Genomic DNA, 18,956 nt, shown 5'->3' with positions numbered 1-18,956 from the left:
CAGCATATCAAGAAAATAATGCACTACAACCACGTGGGCTTCATCCCAGGGCTGCAAGGGTGGTTTGACATACATAAATCCAGAAATGTGATTCACCACATAAACAGAGCAAAAACAAAGATCATGTGATCATCTCAATAGATGCAGAAAAAGCATTTGACAAAATTTATCACCCTTTTATGACACTATCTGGGTGATGGGAACACTTATAACTGACTCGAATGGTACAAAAGCAACTTATGTAACCAAAATGTTTGTACCCCCGTAATATTCTGAAATAATTTTTTTAAAAAAAAATAACTCTTAACAAAATAGGCACAGATGGAATATATCTCAATATTATAAAAGCCATATATGACCAACCCACAGCCAACATCATACTGAGTGGGGAAAAGTTGAAAGCATTCCCACTTAGAACTGGTATAAGACACGGGTGCCCACTGTCACCACTTTCATTCATCATAGTGCTGGCAGTCCTAGCCAGAGAAATCAGGCAAGAGAAGGAAATGAAGGGTATCCAAATGGGGAAACTATTGCTCTTTGCTGAAAATATGGGCATATATTTAGAAAACCCCAAAGATTCTGCCAAGAGAACACTGGAAAAGATAAATGAATTCAGCAAAATCTTAGGTTACGAAATCAATGTACACAAATCAGTAGCATTCCTATACACCAACAGCAGTCAAGCTGCAAATCAAGTCAAAGACTCAATACCTTTCACAATAGCAACAAAGAAAATAAAATACCTATGAATATATTTAACCAATAAGGTAAAGGATCTCTACAAGAACTACAAATTACTGAGGAAGGAAATTGCAGAGGATGCAAACAAATGGAAAAATATATCATGCTCATGTATCAACAGAATCAATATTGTTCAAATGTCCATACTACCCAAAGTGATTTACAGACTCAATGCAATCCCCATCAAAATGCCAATGTCATTTTTCGCAGATCTAGAAAAAACAATTCTATGCCTCGTATGGAACCAGAAAAGAGCATGAATAGCCAAAGGAAACTTAAGTAAAATGCTTTTATTTTAAAGCTATCATGTCACCCTGAATCATACATATATTTGTGAATAACACTGAATATATTCTTGGTGAAGATATGTGTTCCTCTGATTTTGTATTTTCTGAGGTAATAATTAGATAGTGATACTTATCCTTAAAAAGTAGGTAGGTGTACAAGATATTTTTATAATATGCTTAATTTGAATGATATTGTGAATTCTCTAATGTATTTAAGTAGATGAATTTGATTGTGATAGCAATCCAATGTATCTAAGCAACTTTTGAGAAGAGAAAATCTGCCTTTGTTAATAGCATTATTATGTGCAGCTGGAGTATAACAAGGCTATCGACAGACTATGGGCAACTTATTTCCAATTTTCCAAGTTGTTTTCTCTTTTGAATATAATTGAACCATACATTATATTGTGAACTTCATGTTATCCACAAATTAGCATACTATTAGTATGTACCTTTTAAAATACAGTTATAGAAACTTCTGATTTCTATGCACCTTTAAAATTTGAATGGATAGAAGTAACATGTATAATACTTTTAAGTTTCGTATATTCAGGAAATTCCTTCATTTTGTTTTTCCTTCAAATAGATGTATATAAAGTGATTTGATTTATATTTACCAGCCTCTCATTACATCATTTTAAGTTATAATAAAATATATTTTAGTTTTGTCAGTTTGCTACAACTAAAATCATGTAAGCCTTGGTACAGGATATATCAGATACACAATTAATTCTAAGTAGAAAGCAATATCCTTACTTATAAGAGTGTAAATTTAATGCATCACTTCATAAGCAATATACAAATTTTACAGCAATTCCATCAAATATATCAGTAGAAACTGAGTTAATCTATTTGAGAAAGTAATGCTGTGTGACTATTTCAAAAACATGTGTATGCCAACACATTATATGTGTTTCTTTTCTATATCAAGATCTGATGTCATCATTCAGATCCACTTACAAAAAGATTGTGAATTATATTCACTGTGCATTTGTATAGCTTTAGATTTACAGAGGTTTACATGCTAACAAATAATCTGTAGTACTATATATTTTTACACATATTTTAATTTCTGTTCAAATTTTTCTCTTCCAAAATAAAATACAAATATATCTCATCATTATTTCTACCATTAAAATGTATTAGAATAAGCTTGCTCTAAGGTCTATATAGATCTTTACTATCTACCTAATTCCCTTTTCAATTGCAAACCTTAAACTCTTCAAATGAACATCCATTTTGGATGCTTTCCAATTGCACATCTACAAGCAAGTTACAGGGGATATTGAGGTTCCAGATAATAGCATCAAACATATGCACAGAATTACGGTGTATGATCCTGTGTACTATCATTTGCTGTAACATATATGAAAAGAAAGAAGTGAGAGTGTGAGGGGATTCCCATCACTTTCTTATCACAAGATTAATAAAAAGTGAGTGGATAGCGGCAAAGGCCATAACTTTGAGAATTTAAGAAGAATTCATCTCTTCCCCTGAAAGTAAAATAGAGAGGGTGTGAATTAATGAATCAAAATGTCAAAGAACTTATCAAATCTTGAAGATAAATCTTGATAACAAGATTAAATCCAGCCATGTGATATTGTTTTGATGAAATAAAAGTACAGGATTAATTACAGTGAGGTTGGTGATAAGCAATTTACATAGTGTCTCTGAGACTGAATAGGGAAAATATTACCTTCACCACAGAATTGTCATGTGGATTAAGAAAGAGAAGGTATGTGAAGAATTTATCACATAGTAGGTACTTGGCAAACATAATCCCTTTCATTTTAAATTGATTTTATATTAAAAAAAAAACTTTGTATTAATGAAACAATATGTTTTTCTACTTAATGAGAAATCCAGTTTTCTTCTTTATTAATAGGTACCCTATGAACATAATTAGGATATACTTGTCTATGATAAAATTAGGTGTATTTTCTCACATGACAAGAAATGCCCAGGATCTGCCAACCTCAGGTGTAAGCATGACTCCCCTGTCGGCTCAGATTGCTGTTGTAACTCCAGGGATGTATCTTTTTTGCATATTTTTAAGTGACAAAAATTCTAGAACATTTCTTCCCATCCAAGGAGACATCTCCTTATGTCTCATCGTTCAGCTCTGTTACATCTGCCTCTCTACAGGAGTCACTGGTAGGAGCAAAGCTTACTGGAATTGGCTTATACAATGGTCTCAAACTTTGCGCTGAATCAGAAACATCTGGAGGACTTGCTATACCCATGATTGCCGGCCTCCAGCCCCTGAGTTACAGGTTTGGTATGTCTTGAATGAAGTTCTCAAATGCTGCTCTTGCTGCTGTCTTGGGTGAAACTCTGACACTTATTGAGAATAAACTAAGTAATATTCACCTCCTGGACCTGAGAGTAAGTTGACCTTCCCTGAGAAAATGGCCAAACGTTACAGTATGAGTGCTAGGGCTCTGCTCAGAAGGGTGACTCGTGATTAGGGTAAAATTTGTGTTGCCAAACAACAGTGCTTTACCTTCCTTTTTAACTTCCTCCCTTCTTTCCTTCTTTTCCTTTTTTTCTTTTTTATATGTACATCTCAAGGTTTTTTGCTTACTTAACTCCTTTTAAATCAGTTTAAGTAAATTTTACAAACCTAATGGCAAAGCATTGACTGAGAAATAATTTTGCTAAGTCACAAAAGTATTTAAGTAAGTGAAACTGGGTGCATAATTCCTGAGAAAAAGCCACCATTTTGTAAAGTTATAACTTTTCCATTAAGCTCTGTGTTATTTTTGCAGCAGATTTTTTACTTATGTTTGACAGATCAAGAAAGATCTCTCTTTAAATGTTCCATTGTCATTCTGAATAATAGAATTGTGTTCCCTAGTACATGTTTCTTTGTAAAAGAATGAGGTATATAATTTGACATTTAAAAATTGTGTTCTGAAGAGAAGAAATGAGGAATCTGTTTGCATTTTAAATGTGATTTGTGATGTAATTCAGTAAAACACTGCGATGATGTCATAAACTGCAGTGTTCCTGGGAATTACCATGGCAAGCCCACGGGCCAGACAGCTCTAGCTGCCCAATGCAAATCTGTCTGTTCTCTGCTACCTGTTGGCATCAGTCAGGTTTAAATATCAATGGCTGTGATTCTGACTCCTATGGAAGGGGAGGGGGTGGGATTTGCTGGACACATATGCCAAGAGTTTCCCCTTCATTTGGTGTTCAGGATATCAATGGATACCAGGAGGCAAACATTCTTTGGATGCTCGTGGGAGGGGCTGGTAGACTTGGTGGGCAGGGGACTGGTGGAGGGGGTTCTTCCTCTTCCAGGCTTCCTAAGAGTGATGGCCAGCAGTTTCTCTGCCAGGGCCTGCCCTGAAGCCCACACCCTCATCCCACCTCCTCAGGAGTTCTAGTCTGAGTGCTGGGAGTCACAGAGACCAGGAGCCTGTAGTTATCAATTGTGTCATATCAAATGTCACTTTATATCACCCTTCCTCCTGTAATATCATATACTTCACATAGTTTTGCATTTTACCTTACTTGATAGATTAGTTTGGAAATATCTCCATATCAGTATACAAAATACTGCAATATCATGTGTAATGGCTTATTTTTAAATTTAATCAGCCCCATATGATGGATATTTAGTTTTTAAACATTCATTAACAGCAAAAATAACACTGCAGTACATACCCTTATATACACAACATTGAATACAACTATGCGTATATCCATAGAATACATTCCTAGAAAAAGAACCGCTGGGTCAGAGTATATATGCATTTTTAATTTTAAAGAATATTGCCAATATTTCTTCATGAGTGAGTGCCTGGTTTTCTACAATTGACCACAGATTATGTTATCACACTTAGCCTTTGACAGTCTGAAAAAATGAGAATAATATCTTGATGTGTTTTTCTTAAGCGTTTCATTTTCAATAATTGTAGATTCATATGAAGGTGTAAGCGAAAATGCATAGAAAGCTGGGTGCCCTCTACCCGGTTTTCCCCAGTGGCATCATCCTGCAAAACTATTGCACAATAGCACAACTAGGCTACTGGCTTCTATACAGTCAAAAGAGGGATCATTTGCATTACAGCAAGGGTCCCTGATGTTGCCTTTGTATATAGCCACCCCACAGCTTCAGGATCCCCTCCTACTTCATTCTTAAGTTCCTTGCTGCCATTACCCTATTCTCCATTTCTATAATTTTGTATAAATTGTCATAGTTTTTTCCTTATTTTGAGTGAAGTTGAATATCTTTCAATGTTTAAGAGATATTCTCTTTCCTATGAACTCTGTTCTTTCATATGTCCAGTAAATTTAAATGGACTTGATATAACGCTTCACATAGTAAAGGCCTTGTCTCCTGTTACATTTTCTGTGTAGGACGTACTGTTTTATTTGATATACACAAATTGTATACTTGATTTGATCATTTTATGATCTCAAGATTTGGGATCAAACTTAGGAAAATTTTCCCTACTTAATGATAGAAAAACCCCATATGTCCAAATTTTTCTTCCAATATTTTCCAACATTTTATGGCTTTTTAGAAACTTTTTTTTTTATCTCTGAGTCATCATTATTGGGATTTCTGTTGGTTTAAGATGTGAAAAAAGATCCTGTTTCCAATTGTCTATCTAGTTGTCCTAAGAAAATTTAACTATGCATTTTTAACAAGTGCTATTCATTGTGATTTTCAGATATAAAATACTCTGACAGTATGTTTCAGGAAATTAAAGAAATATCCTTGGGTTTTCCTACAGTATTGTAACTTTAGGAGGCACTAGACGTTATTTTTTTTCTTTATATTTTTAATAAAAATGTTTTCTATAATGACAGTACTATTAATTTTGCACTGCAAATTTTAACTAAACATGAGAAACATTACTAATAATCTGAGGCCAATTACTGTAATCCGTTAATTCATATGTGTAAGGTGTTGTAACAAGATTGATTTGCAGTTCAATCACTTTATGACAGATTCATCTGTTTCTTTACCAACATGATGGGTCCCTAGCTCCAGGTCTCTGAGCCAGATTCACGTGGTTTCTGAAAGGATAGCAGGTGACAACAGGGCTGCAGCAGCATAAAATCTTTTTCCTCCAGAAAAATAATTGAAAACATGTAGTGTACTAACTTTTAATACATATGCTGACTTAGTAGATGAACAACTCTTTTGCATTTATTATTATTATTTTATTCTTCATTTGTAGATATGTGATTTCCTCTTTTGGAAAGCATACATATGAATTACTTTTGCATGAGGTGGAGAATAGATCATTGACTCAACAACATAAAGAGTTGTATTTTAGCCATTTTAGCCATGCATAACCATATCATTTATAGTGATATGCTAATCGTAATATTTGATTACAGCAATGTAGAATTCCAGATAAAAGGGATGACATCTGAATTCTTCCTAACATGCTTTTCTCCTTTGTCAAATGAAGTTGCCATTCCCTAACTTTCAAAGTAGATTATAAAAATGTAATCCCTGTTTTCTTTTGAAAGGAACTGTTGACTCTTCAACATGCCTACTATAAACTAAGCAGGCAATACCAGGCAACAACTGCAGAACTGACTCATGCAAACCATCGAGCGTCTCAAGATGAGGCAGAAGTAAAGAAACTGAGATCGCGAGTGGAAGAACTAAAGCAGGAACTCAACCAAAAGGAAGATGAGGTACTACTGTATACAGAAACACATGCTGCATAGCTTCAAAATAGCATTTTATAGCACATATGTGATATTTTCTTCTTTATTAACATTAATTGGGATAGAAGCCTTTACATTTTTATGGCCAAACCCGGTTAAAAATTTTAAGGAAAAGAAACAAAAGGTTGCATAGACAACGTGCATGTTTATGGTATATTTTTTACGAGTGCTTTATAGCTTCAGTGTTTCAGCGTGGTCCATTGTATGTGAATGTGTTTGTGTGTATGTGTGTGTTTAAATATGAGCACAGGATCATTAAAGCTCAGTGCTTTAAGCTTTGAGATAATCATGTTTCTTAGAGAAATATGATATATGTTGTGATTTTATATCATGGTATGTATTCTCCCCAGTACTCTATGGTGTTCAAAAGAATTTCTGTATCTCATTTGGTTGTCTAAGGTCAACTCGCTAATGGTTTATGGAATATTTCAGATGTTTCTGGAAGGTAGACATCTCAGTGTAAGGTCCTGATAGCACACCTGTATCTGTGGAGTGATTTCACTGGCAGTTACAAACAACAAAGATAATATTTTTGAAAGAAACACAGTCTCAAATGTCAGTATGATTGTGGGACTGTCACCACATGGCAGCATAATTTCAGATGGTGTTCCAGTAACTACATCTGCTCCTGTTGAACAAATTTGAGGCAAAAAGCCTTAGTTCCTTGGTTTGAAAGACTGTTTCCATATAGTGCCAAACAGTTGGAAATCTAAAACAAAACAAAACAAAAAGCTGAATTATTTTTCCATGGAGTAATTTAATAACAGAGCACATTTTGCATTTTGAGATGTAGTTTTTAATCAAAAATATTTTAATCAAGCAGATGAGACTTTCTTTTCTAATAACATCACATGAAAACAGAATCATTCCATCAATGAGGCTCATACATCTTCCTCTGCTCTTACTAATATCATCTTGTTGGCAGGCGTTTTATCCTTAATATGTCTCTTTTTATGAAGATATATATGTACTTTGTAATGATATTCAAAGGCTCAAGAAAATCTTCTTAGGTTTGTGTTTTATCATAGCCATTATTCCTGTAAATAGTTTTAACAGGCAGTATTTGTTGGGGGGAGGTGGTGAATAAACCTCTGTCAGTATAGGCTTTAAGAAATCACTTTGGACTAAAAGTGGCAAGGAAATGGTGATACCTTCTAAGGTTTGTGGGCTAATGAAGTATTAGTCTCCAAAGATCTGATTAAGCGATCTAATTGAGTGATTTAAAAAATGAGCTGTGGTCATAAAGATGACCCTATTATTTGCTCCTCTGGTAGGATTACACTTCTCACATCATCAATGTTGGGCTTGGCCATATGATGCTTGCTTCACCAATGCCTTATGAGGAGAAGATATGCATTCCAGTTGCCATCATAGGCTTTGAGAGCCAACACAGGGCTCTGTCATGTCTCTTTTCCAATGTGTCTTTTCTGCCATGTCTCATGTCCTGAGGCCAGCATGTCCAAAATATACATTATTCTCAGTGTGGATCCTGAAATGACGAAAACATGGAGTCTTTGCTGAACCACAATGAAGTCCTCATAGGTAAAAATCAATATCCATTATTAGTGTAAGCCACTGACACTTGGGAGTTGTTTTGTTACTGAAAAAAAGAAAAAAGAAAGAAAAGAAAACCACAAACTTAGTTGAAGCTAACTGGATTAGTCATTAAAATGATAAAAGCGAAACACATCTTAAAATGTATCTCCAATGTCAGAAGTAGGTGCTAAAAACATGTATTGGAGGCCAGAATCATAGATAGAAACTCATTTCATGAAGTGGTGAAACATCTTGTACATTAGTTTCCTGTAATACCTTGGAAGGCAGATAATGCACAAAATGAGCATGTGGTTTTTAGGTAAAATGATAAGAACTATCTTTTTTTGTTATTGTTACATTTGAAAAATGCCAAAAAGAAAGGGGAACCGATAAAAGAATTGTAGATTTTTCAAAGAGGTGTATAAGGTAATATAGAAATTTAAGTAATTCTCTAACTTACAGGTTGTAAGATGTATCTGATTTTCATTTCCAAATGATAAAATATAAACCTGAGGTTGGCTTTGAATGATAAATGTCAATTAAACTTGAGTTTTGTGGCAATGACTAAATCAATGGTATGTCTATCAAATTTGTTATTAAAGTTCTGAATCTATTAAGGTATTTTCTTATAAATTCTTTAAGCTGAAGAAAGTAGTGTAGGGAGAAGAGAATAAGATTGTGCCTCTACCGGAACATCTCACAATTGAAGGTAACCATAAGTAGCTCAGGGACAGGAATGCCTCTGAAAGAAGAGCAGATGTGAATATCGACCTGTGCAATACTGGAATCAAATAGAAAAAGAGACAGTTTTTTTGTGAAAGTTATATTGGCATATGAGCGTCTATCCTGGGCTAAAAGAGAGTAATTTTTCAAGGTTCGAAATAATCCTTTGCTCCTCCAAACTTCCAGGAGAATGAAGCAAGCTAAGCAGGCTAACACCCAGAGAGAGAATATTTTCCATTGGCAAACTCAGATATGGCTACAGTATATACTAAAAAAAGAAGGACTTTCTAGAAAGCAGAGCCAAGAATTGCAGAAACTACAGACTATGCAACTACATTTTTTTTTTTTTTTTTTTTTTTTGAGGCAGAGTCTTGCTCTGTTGCTTGGGCTAGAGTGCTGTGGCATCGGCCTGGCTCACAGCAACCTCAAACTCCTGGGCTCAAGCAATCCTTTTGCCTCAGCCTCCTGAGTAGCTGGGACTACAGGCATTTGCCACCATGCCTGGCTAATTTTTTTTCTATATATTTTTAGTTGTCTGGCTAATTTTTTTTCTATTTTTAGTAGAGACAGGGTCTCGCACTTGCCCGGGCTGGTCTCGAACTCTTGATCTCAAGCGATGCTCCCCTCTCTTTGAGACTAATGCTATGATTGGAATGCTTGGGTAATTTTCCTTGGGGCAGGAGTGAAAAAATTTGAGTGAAGTAGGGAGAAAAACAGTTTGTAACCAAGAGAATGGTCTATGTTATACTATCTGTGAATTAGTATGTGTGTGTGAATATTTGCTGCCCTTTGCTCTAGTTTCCAAGCATGGATGGCCAGCATGGTCCTGTGATCTGATTGGCAAAAGGGATTTGTACGGCTTTCCAACAGAATTTTTAGGAATCATAGTTTCACATGAGAAGGATTTGCGTATAGTTCATATTTGAAGCCTACAAATAGATTCATTGAAATATATGTTCAACATGCAAAATATCTTAATATTCTGCACCTATAATCTAATCAATTGATCACGATTGATTCATATTGGTATTGTAATCTGGATTATTTGATTACAGTTGTCAAGTTGTCATTTTTTCTCTGATTAAGGCCACTACTAGTTTGGGTGGTTGAGAATGAAAATATCCATCATGGCAATAAGATTTTGATTTAAGTAGCTGTCAACGTTTCCACAATTTGACTTTTAATTGAGAAGCAAAGAAAATTATGTCAGCTTTACTTCTAAGCTTTTCAATTTTATAGTAGCAAATTCTTCAAATTGCAATTAACATTTAATTGGAACTGTCAAATACAAAGTTTTCAACTCTCACAAGTCAACAGATTTTAAATAAATGAAAATGAGATATTAATCCTCTGTACTGTAGAGAAAATAGGATGTTCTTGGGCCCATCGGAGAAACTCTAGGGTCTGATTAAATAAATGAGCAAATTTTAAAAATCCCTTTTCTGGTGAGTTGTTTTTTTAAGCAAATTTACAAAAAAATCTAATTAAAAATATATTTGTTAGAAGGTAAACATTCATTTCTCATCATTTTACTAAAGTATTTCTGTGAATATATATTACATCATAAAATGACAAAATTTAATTGAGACTTTTTTTTTTTACCATAGTGCAGGATCATTTATATATCCACATTAAAATATCAAAATAACTGACCACCTTAATAAATATGGTATGAAAAACAATCTAATAAAAGGTGTAATAATGCAAGGAAAGTTGTTAGAAACAGAAACATGTAAACTGAACTCACAAGGTTATTTCTCTAGTATCTATAAAGCAATGAATTTAATAGAAGCAATTATAATGACACATGGGTGCTATAGAACAAGAGTCAGGAAGGCTAAAGGACAGGATGAGATAAAGTTTGCCAAAGAATATTTTAAATTTTATAAAGCGGTATCACATCACATGAAGAAGGAAAAATAAAGGGAAGAATTCAGGCCAGGTATTACTCCACCATTGTGACATATTACTTTAGTGTATGGGCTTCAAATGCCTAGACAATTTTACACACAATTGTAGTCATTGTTGCAAATAATATTATAATCTGCTTTATTGATTACTGTACCAGTTTTCAGGTTGCTTTGTTTTATTGATAGTTGATATTTTAAGAAATGTAATATTTATTTCCTTGGATATAAATTTATTAAATCAACCAATCTTCCTTTACTGAGGACTTTTTGGATGTTTTTTCCAATGTAACTTTAAAATGACTTATCTTATATATATATCATTTTTCCCCACTGGAAAAAGAATATGAATAAATATGGCTTTTAATATATATAGTACAATATTACCAATCTTCTTTGATTCTCAATGATCTCAAATTGTAGAAATGTCAACTGCTATTTAATACAAAATATTCACTGCATCTTAACTAATGTGAGAGTAAGGTAAACCTCAAAAGATTTATTTATAAAATTAAAAAGGGTCTAATTACTCAATTTGCTGTGTTGTTAATTGAATTTACTTTTAATAGCAGTTTCTTTTTTGTTGAGCTTTTTAAAGATTTTAACTTTTAATTTTAGTTACTTTAAATTTATTTTTTATCTCCTCATAACTTTAACTTTTATATTTTAATTTTAATAAAAATTACATATAAAGTCTATAATGTGATATTTTAATATACACAAAACATCACATTATTATATACCTTAATTACCCCAGTCAAGTGAATTAACATAAAATCTCTTCACAGTTACCTTATTTTTTCGTAATGAGACCACTTAAGATCTACTTTCAGCAAATTTCAAGTATACAATGCAGTATTATTAACTGTAGTCTCATTGCTGTACATTCAATCTCTAGAACTTATTCATCCTACGTAAATGAAACTTTATCACTTTTGACTAACATCTCCCCTTTCCCTGTCTAACCCCATCCCTGAAAATCATCACTCTCTGTTTCTATGAATTCGACATTTTTAGATTCCACATATAAATAAGATCACACAGTCTTTGCCTTTCTTTGTCTGGCTTAATTCACTTAGCATAATGTCCTTCAGATTCATCCGTGTTGTTGCAAATGGCAGGATTTTCTCTTTTTTCTAAGACTGAATAGTATTCCATAGTGTGTATGTGTGTGTTTGTTGTGTATGCCTGTGTGTGTATGTGTGTGTGTGTGTGTGTATGAAAAGGTCCTCAATATCACTAATTATCAGGGAAATTCAAAGTGAAACTGCAATGAGATATCACCTCACACTTTTCAGGGTAGCTGTTATCAAAAAGACCAGGAATAACAAGTACTAGTGAGGATGTAGATAAAAAAGAACTGTGGTATACTATTGGTAAGAATCTAAATCAGTAAGCCATTATGGAGAACATTGTGGAGAACATTATAGGGGTTCCTCAAAACACTGAAAATAGATCTACCATGTGATCCTGTGATTCTTCTTCTGTATATCTATACCTATAGATACATGTGTGTGTGTGTGAAATGAAATTAGCATCTCAAAGAGATTATCTGCACTTCCATATTCATTATAGTATTGTTCACAACAGCTAAGACATGGAAACACCCATCCTGAGAGGTGCGAGGTGTGAGGTGATATCTCATTATGGTTTTACTTTGAATTTCCCTGATGATTAGTGATATTGAGCACCTTTTCATATAGCTCTTAGCTATTTGTATGTATTCTTTGAGAAAATCTATTCAGGTCATTTGCCTGTTTTTTAACCAAGTTATTTTGGTATTTTTTGATATTGAGTCATATGAGTTTTTTTATATATTTTGTATATTAACCCCTTGTATGATATATGCCTTGAAAATATTTTTCCCCATCTATAATTTGTCTTTTCATCTTGTTGATTGTTTCCTTTGCTGTGCAGAAGCTTTTTCGTTTGATCTAGTCCCAATTTGTTTATTTTTTTTTAATTTCAGAATATTATGGGGGTAGAAATGTTTTTGGTTACATGTATCAATTTTGTTATGCTTGAATCAGGGTTGTAAGTGTACGCATTACCTAAATAGTGTTCATTGTACCTGTTAGATAGGTTTTTACCCATCCCCTCTTCCTCTGCCTGCCCTCTGCTTGACTTCCAGTGAGTTGTACACGTGTGTTCATCAGTTAGTTCGAATTAATAGTGAGTAAATGTGGTGTTTGTTTTTCCATTCTCGAGATACTTCACTTAGAACAATGGCCTCCAGATCCATCCAAATTGTGGAAAAAGGCCTTAATTCACCCTGATTCATGGCTGAGTAGTGTTCCATAATAGGCATATACCACATTTTGTTGATCTACTCATGAATTAATGGGCACTTGGGTTGATTCCACATCTTTGCAATTGTGAATTGTGCTACAGTAAACATTTAGGTGTAGGGGTCTTTTTGATAGAATGACTTCTTTTCCTTTGGGTAAATAACTGGTAGTGGGATTGCTGGATCAAATGAGAAGTCTACTTTTAGTTTTTTGAGGAATCTCCATACTGTTTTCCACAGAGGTTGTACTAGTTTGCAGTCCCACCAACAGTGTATAAGTATTCCTTTCACTCTGCATCCATATCAGCATCTGTTGTTTTTGGCCTTTTAGTAAAGGCCATTCTGACTTGGGTATGGTGCTATCTCATCATGGTTTGCATTTGAATTTCCCTGACAATTAGTGACATTGAGCAGTTTTGCATGTGTTTATTGGCCATTTGTCTATCTTCTTTTAAAATGCTTCTGTTCATGTCTTTTGCTCACTTTTTAATGGCATTGTTTTTTCCTTGTTGATTTGCTTCAGTTCTTTGTAGATTCTGGTTATTAGCCCTTTGCTGGAGATATAGCATGCTAATATTTTTTCCCTTTCTGTAGATTGTCTGTTTGCTCTGTTGATTATTTCCTTAGCTGTGCAGAAACTTTTTAATTTAATCAATTTCCATTTATTAATTCTTGTTGCTGTGATTGCCATTGAGGTCTTTGTCATAAATTCTTTGCCTAGGTCAATAGCTAGAAGAGTTTTTCCAACATTTTCTTCTAGAAATCTTATAGTTTATGTTTGCTTTTGTTACCTGTGATTTGGGTGTCATATCCAAAAGTGTATTGCCAAGACCAATGTCAAGAAGCTTTTTCCCTATGTTTTCTTCTAGCAGTTTTATGATTTCACAATTTATGTCTAAGTCTAATTTATTTTGAGTTGATTTTTGTATATAGTGCAAGATGTGTGCAATTTCATTCTTTAGCATGTAGACATCCAGTTTTTCCAACAGTATTTGTTGAAGAGGCTATCATTTCTCCATTTTTTATTCTTGGTGCCCTTGTCAAAAATTAGATGATCATATAAGCATGGGTTTATTTCTGGGCTCTCTATTAATTCTATTGGTCTATGTGTCTGTTTGTGCCAAAATCATACTGTTTTGATTATTATAGATTTTTTAATATAATTGTAATCAGGAATGCCTCCAACATTGTTCTTCTGTTTAAGATTACCTTGATTATTTGGAGTCTTTTATGGTTCCATACATATTTTTAGATTTTTTTCTATTTCTGTTGAAAAATATTATTGGAATTTTGATAGAGATTTTGTTGAATCTGGAGTTAGCTTTGGGTAGTATGGACATGTAAACAATATTAATTTTTCCAATCCATGAATGTGGAGTATTTTTTCCATTTATTTGTCTCTTTTTCAATTTCTTTCATCAATGTTTCATAGTTTTCCATGTACAGTCTTTCACTTCCTTAGTTAAATTTATTCCTAAGTGTTCCATTCTTCTGAATGTTATTGTAAATGTGATCGTTTTCTTGATGTCTTTTTCATATATTTCATGTTGGTGCAGAGAAACACTACTGATTTTTGTTGATTTTGTATCCTGTAACTTTAGCAAATTCATTTATTATTTCTAAAAAGGTTTTGGTGAAGTCTTACAGTTGTCTACATATTGGATCATGTCATATAAAAACAGATAAATTTACTTCTTCTTTTCCTATTTAGATGTCTTTTACTTCTTTCCCTTCTCTAATGGCTCTGGCTAAAACTTCCAGTCCTATGTGGAATAGAAATGGCAAGAGTGGGCATCCTTGTTTTGTAGAAGATATTAGAAGAAAAGTTTTCAGTTTTTCCCCATTGATTATGACAGTAGTTTTGAGCTTTTCATAAATGGCCTTTATTGTGCTGGGGTAAGTTTCTTGTATACCAATTTTGTTTAGAGTTATTATCGTGAATGGGTTTGAACTTTGTCAAAGGCTTTTTTTCTGAATGTATTGAAATAATCATTTATTTCTTACCTTTTAGTCTGGCAATTTGGCATATCACATTCATTGATTTGTGTGATGAAATCTTTTCTCTTAGTGTAAATTTCATATTTACCCTGACTTGTCCTGTCTAAAAAATAAGCTTCTATAAATAAGAGGATGTTCAAAATATTCAGTGAACTATTTTGTGTTAAAAGAGGTATAAATTGGGGTAAACTAGTTCCTCCCTGCCATATGCTCATAATTCACAAACAAAGCTGCACAGGATGAGAGTTAGTGTATAGTAATTAAAAAAATAAAAGTTCTATGGTAAGTAAGAGGAAGCAAAATCACCTAACTTTAAAATGATATTCTTATTTTAAGAAATTCATTATTTTCTTCATGGAACTAAGATTTACTGATGTAGGTGCTCCACACACAATTCTGGTGCAAGAATAGAAATAAATAAATAGAGATAAATAAAACATATTCCTGGTATAAAGATCAAAGTCTAATACAATGCTTTTCAAACCTGGCTGTACAACAGTACCACTTTGAAAGATTCAAAAAAATACTAATACTCAAGTCCTACCTCCAGAAAATTCGCTTCAATTGTTACTGGTAGGGCTTGTGTATGGGTGCTTTTAAAAAGCTTCCCAAGCAATTCTAACATATAATCAAATGTCAGAACCACCAGTTATTGTGGTCTGTACTTGTTAACACTGTAATATGCAAAATTAATTAATGTAATAAGTCTTCTAGTTTTGAGAGAAATTCAAAAGATGAAAAAAACACTTAAACAGATGGAAAGCCTAAGATACAAGATAATACTGAGCCCTGTAGGTTCTCACTCAAAGCCTTAGTGTTTTGCTAACTGTATTGTTGGTATGGCTCTACACTTAGCAATTATCACCTTATTATTACAGCTTAGCTAATTCTGGCTTCATATTTTAATGCCTCCTGGTGTCAAAAAGGTGTAGCTTTTCAAAATTCTGATATCATCAGCGATGATGAATGTGAGAGACACTTTGTTTAAACTGACAGAACATTAATTATCTAAATTAATATCCGTTTTTTAAAGAAGTCTTTATTTGGAAGGACACAGACATTCTCTTGTAGCCCTAAATCTATTTAAGTAAAATCTCATTAATTTACACCCTGCTGATTTTAAGATTGTGAGAATAGTGATAGACTAAAATTCACATTTATCTGTGAAAAATATGTGGTAAGTGTTTCAGGTAAGTTTAAAAAGAAATAGTAAGGAAAGAGGCCATCTGCAGGTTCACATGGGGACACAGAGATAGTTTTTAATGAGATCACCACAGACTCAGTAATTGAAGTGTAAAAATCAACGCAGTTTGTTTAATACTCATTACCTCCTAATCTCTATGTTAGTTTTTAGAATATATGTGATTTAGTCCCAAGAACGGTTTTTAATATAATGAGAGATATCGAACCATAAATATACAAGGTTGAATGTAACAAAATAAAACGTCATTATGGGATATTCACAGGATGAAGCAAAAACAAATTGCAGTGCTCCTTTTTCTTCAAACACTCAGGGCTGTTTGCAATTATTTGTTTTATATATTTAATTTTTTAAATATTACTTTGACGGGAATAGATGGGCGAGGACCAGAGCAGCCTGTGTCTGTATCAGTACCAGCACTCAGTAATGATGTTTCCGACGTCTCTAAAATGAAGAAGACATCGGAGGCAAAAGAACAACGTGACCAGAAGTCCAGCGACTCAGTTTCCATTAATTTTTCATCTAAATCATTGCAATAATTTCTTTTCCCCTTCAGTGGTAATTTGAAGGTTACCATTTTCCTGCAATCATTTATCTTGCTCTTGTTCTTCATTACCCTCAGCAAACACCTCCATGGTCCGGTACTTCTGCTCCCCCCTATAACTTGACGAAAATCCAAACCCATCAAGCGTGGCGTAGTCTCAGCTAAAACTTTTGAGTTTTATGTGAGTAGAAAATGTAGCCTGAGATGAGTCTGAGTAAAATAAAGATGCTTTAAGGGCAGGTTATATGGAAAGATTTAGACCATGATCTTCTGTTGCTTCTCCCCACCCCCGTAACTCTAGGCAGCGTTTAAAGTCTACCATCATTTAACATATATATATATATATATATATATAGGTTATATACATGTATGTATAAGTGTGTGTATATATACATACACATATATATTCTTTTGAACATCTGTTACTCTGTTTCCTGTCTTCATTCAGACATATTATTGTCCATTATTTATGAATGGGCAGGAGAAATGATGGAAATGATAGAGACCTCATTACTTTAGAAAAAAATGACAACAACTCAGCAAAAAGCAATTATTTTCTTTCTTTCTTTTCTTTTTCTCTTTTCAGGGTTGAATTAATATTGGCACACTATTGAGTTATTTCTTGGCATATTCATTATCCCATGCAAATATATTCTCTTAATTTATGTATTACCTTTTATCCTCACACCCTACTCGCATTCTCCTCCCTCCGTGTGCAGTCATTTAAATTTGGTTTTTGTGTATCTTTTTGTACAAATTTGGTTTTGCACAATATGTCCTCTGTTTTGTGTCTATCTACTTTAATTTATCTTAACCCTGTTCCTGGTCCCTCATTGCAGGGAAATTTTCACACTGATCCATGAAGGGACAGGTACAGGGTATTTGTTGCAACATTGTCTCTGGGGGCTGAGAGGAGGAGGCAGCCACTGGGAGAGTGGAGAGGTAAAATCTGGAGGACGTACACCATCGAGTGCTTTACTCTCCTGTAGAGGACAATCACAATGCCAAAGGATCCTAACAACCATGCTTACAGAAAAGAGAGAGGAAAGCAGGAAAATTTTTTGACAAGTAATCATCTTTCTGATCTGTGATTGTAAATGAGCAATGTTAGAAAAGGTGGGTGAAAAATATGAACTCAATCTAGCTTCTAAAATTTCAACGCCATGTATGGTGTATTAGGTAAGATTAAGAAAAATGGAGTAAGATTAGGAAGTAAACTCTGACTAGTTGTATGATCTTGGAATAGTCATTTAGCCTCAGTGGGGTACACTTTCCTTATCTGAAAAATGAAGAATAATGTGCAAGACTGTATAACTTTAATCACTGAAACATATGTTGATTTAATGAAACCTTTAGGGGAAGTAAAGAAATAGAATATCTTAAAATGAGGAATATTATTCATAATTAATATAACTAGATCTTGAGTCCAATGATCAACATTTTATATTTAGTATGTAATGTAATTGTCTGTTATGTAACAGCATTTAATTTAATAGTCCAGTATTTAACATATAATAATATTATAGTATGTTATAATATTTAACCTAATCTTTATTATAAGCCTATAATTATGGCAGTTATAGTAATTTAACAATAATTGATAATAAATATTAATATAATCACATTGTTACCTCATGGAAGCCTTACCACAGCCTTGAAATTCAGTAGTATAAATAAGTAAATGACATGAACATAGTCACAGATGGGAGAGAAAGAACTATGATGTCATCCTAGGTGTTGAAATATATATTAAAAACAAACCTCAATTTTTATATATTATCATATTCTTTATACCATTATAATAATTCTGTGAATTTAACTATTTTTCCCTGCAAATTAAAATTTAAAGATGAATAATTATATTTAAGATCCTTCCTCCTGTGTTGGATTATTAAGTATGTTGGGTAAAAAACTGGTATTACAAATTCCTGGTGAGACATTTTATCATGCAGGGACTTTTTTTTCCTACTTTAGTAAGAATTTTATCTTCATGCAAAACTGAGAATGAATTTCAATAGCAACAACTATT

The 18,956-nt window shown here is 33.4% G+C and overlaps 1 protein-coding gene across 1 annotated transcript in view; it reads left to right on the top strand.

The window, feature by feature from the left end:
- CCDC102B (coiled-coil domain containing 102B) overlaps window positions 1-18,956 on the top strand; it is a 168,055-nt gene that overhangs the window by 125,836 nt on the left and 23,263 nt on the right. The window contains exon 6 of the mRNA XM_069468615.1: window positions 6,528-6,698. Within this exon, the coding sequence (XP_069324716.1) occupies window positions 6,528-6,698 (171 nt within the window). The remainder of the gene's footprint in view (window positions 1-6,527; window positions 6,699-18,956) is intronic.

Source organism: Eulemur rufifrons, chromosome 5, assembly GCF_041146395.1.
Source record: "Eulemur rufifrons isolate Redbay chromosome 5, OSU_ERuf_1, whole genome shotgun sequence".
Lineage (NCBI taxonomy): Eukaryota > Metazoa > Chordata > Mammalia > Primates > Lemuridae > Eulemur > Eulemur rufifrons.
This window is presented reverse-complemented; position numbering and strand designations above follow the sequence as displayed.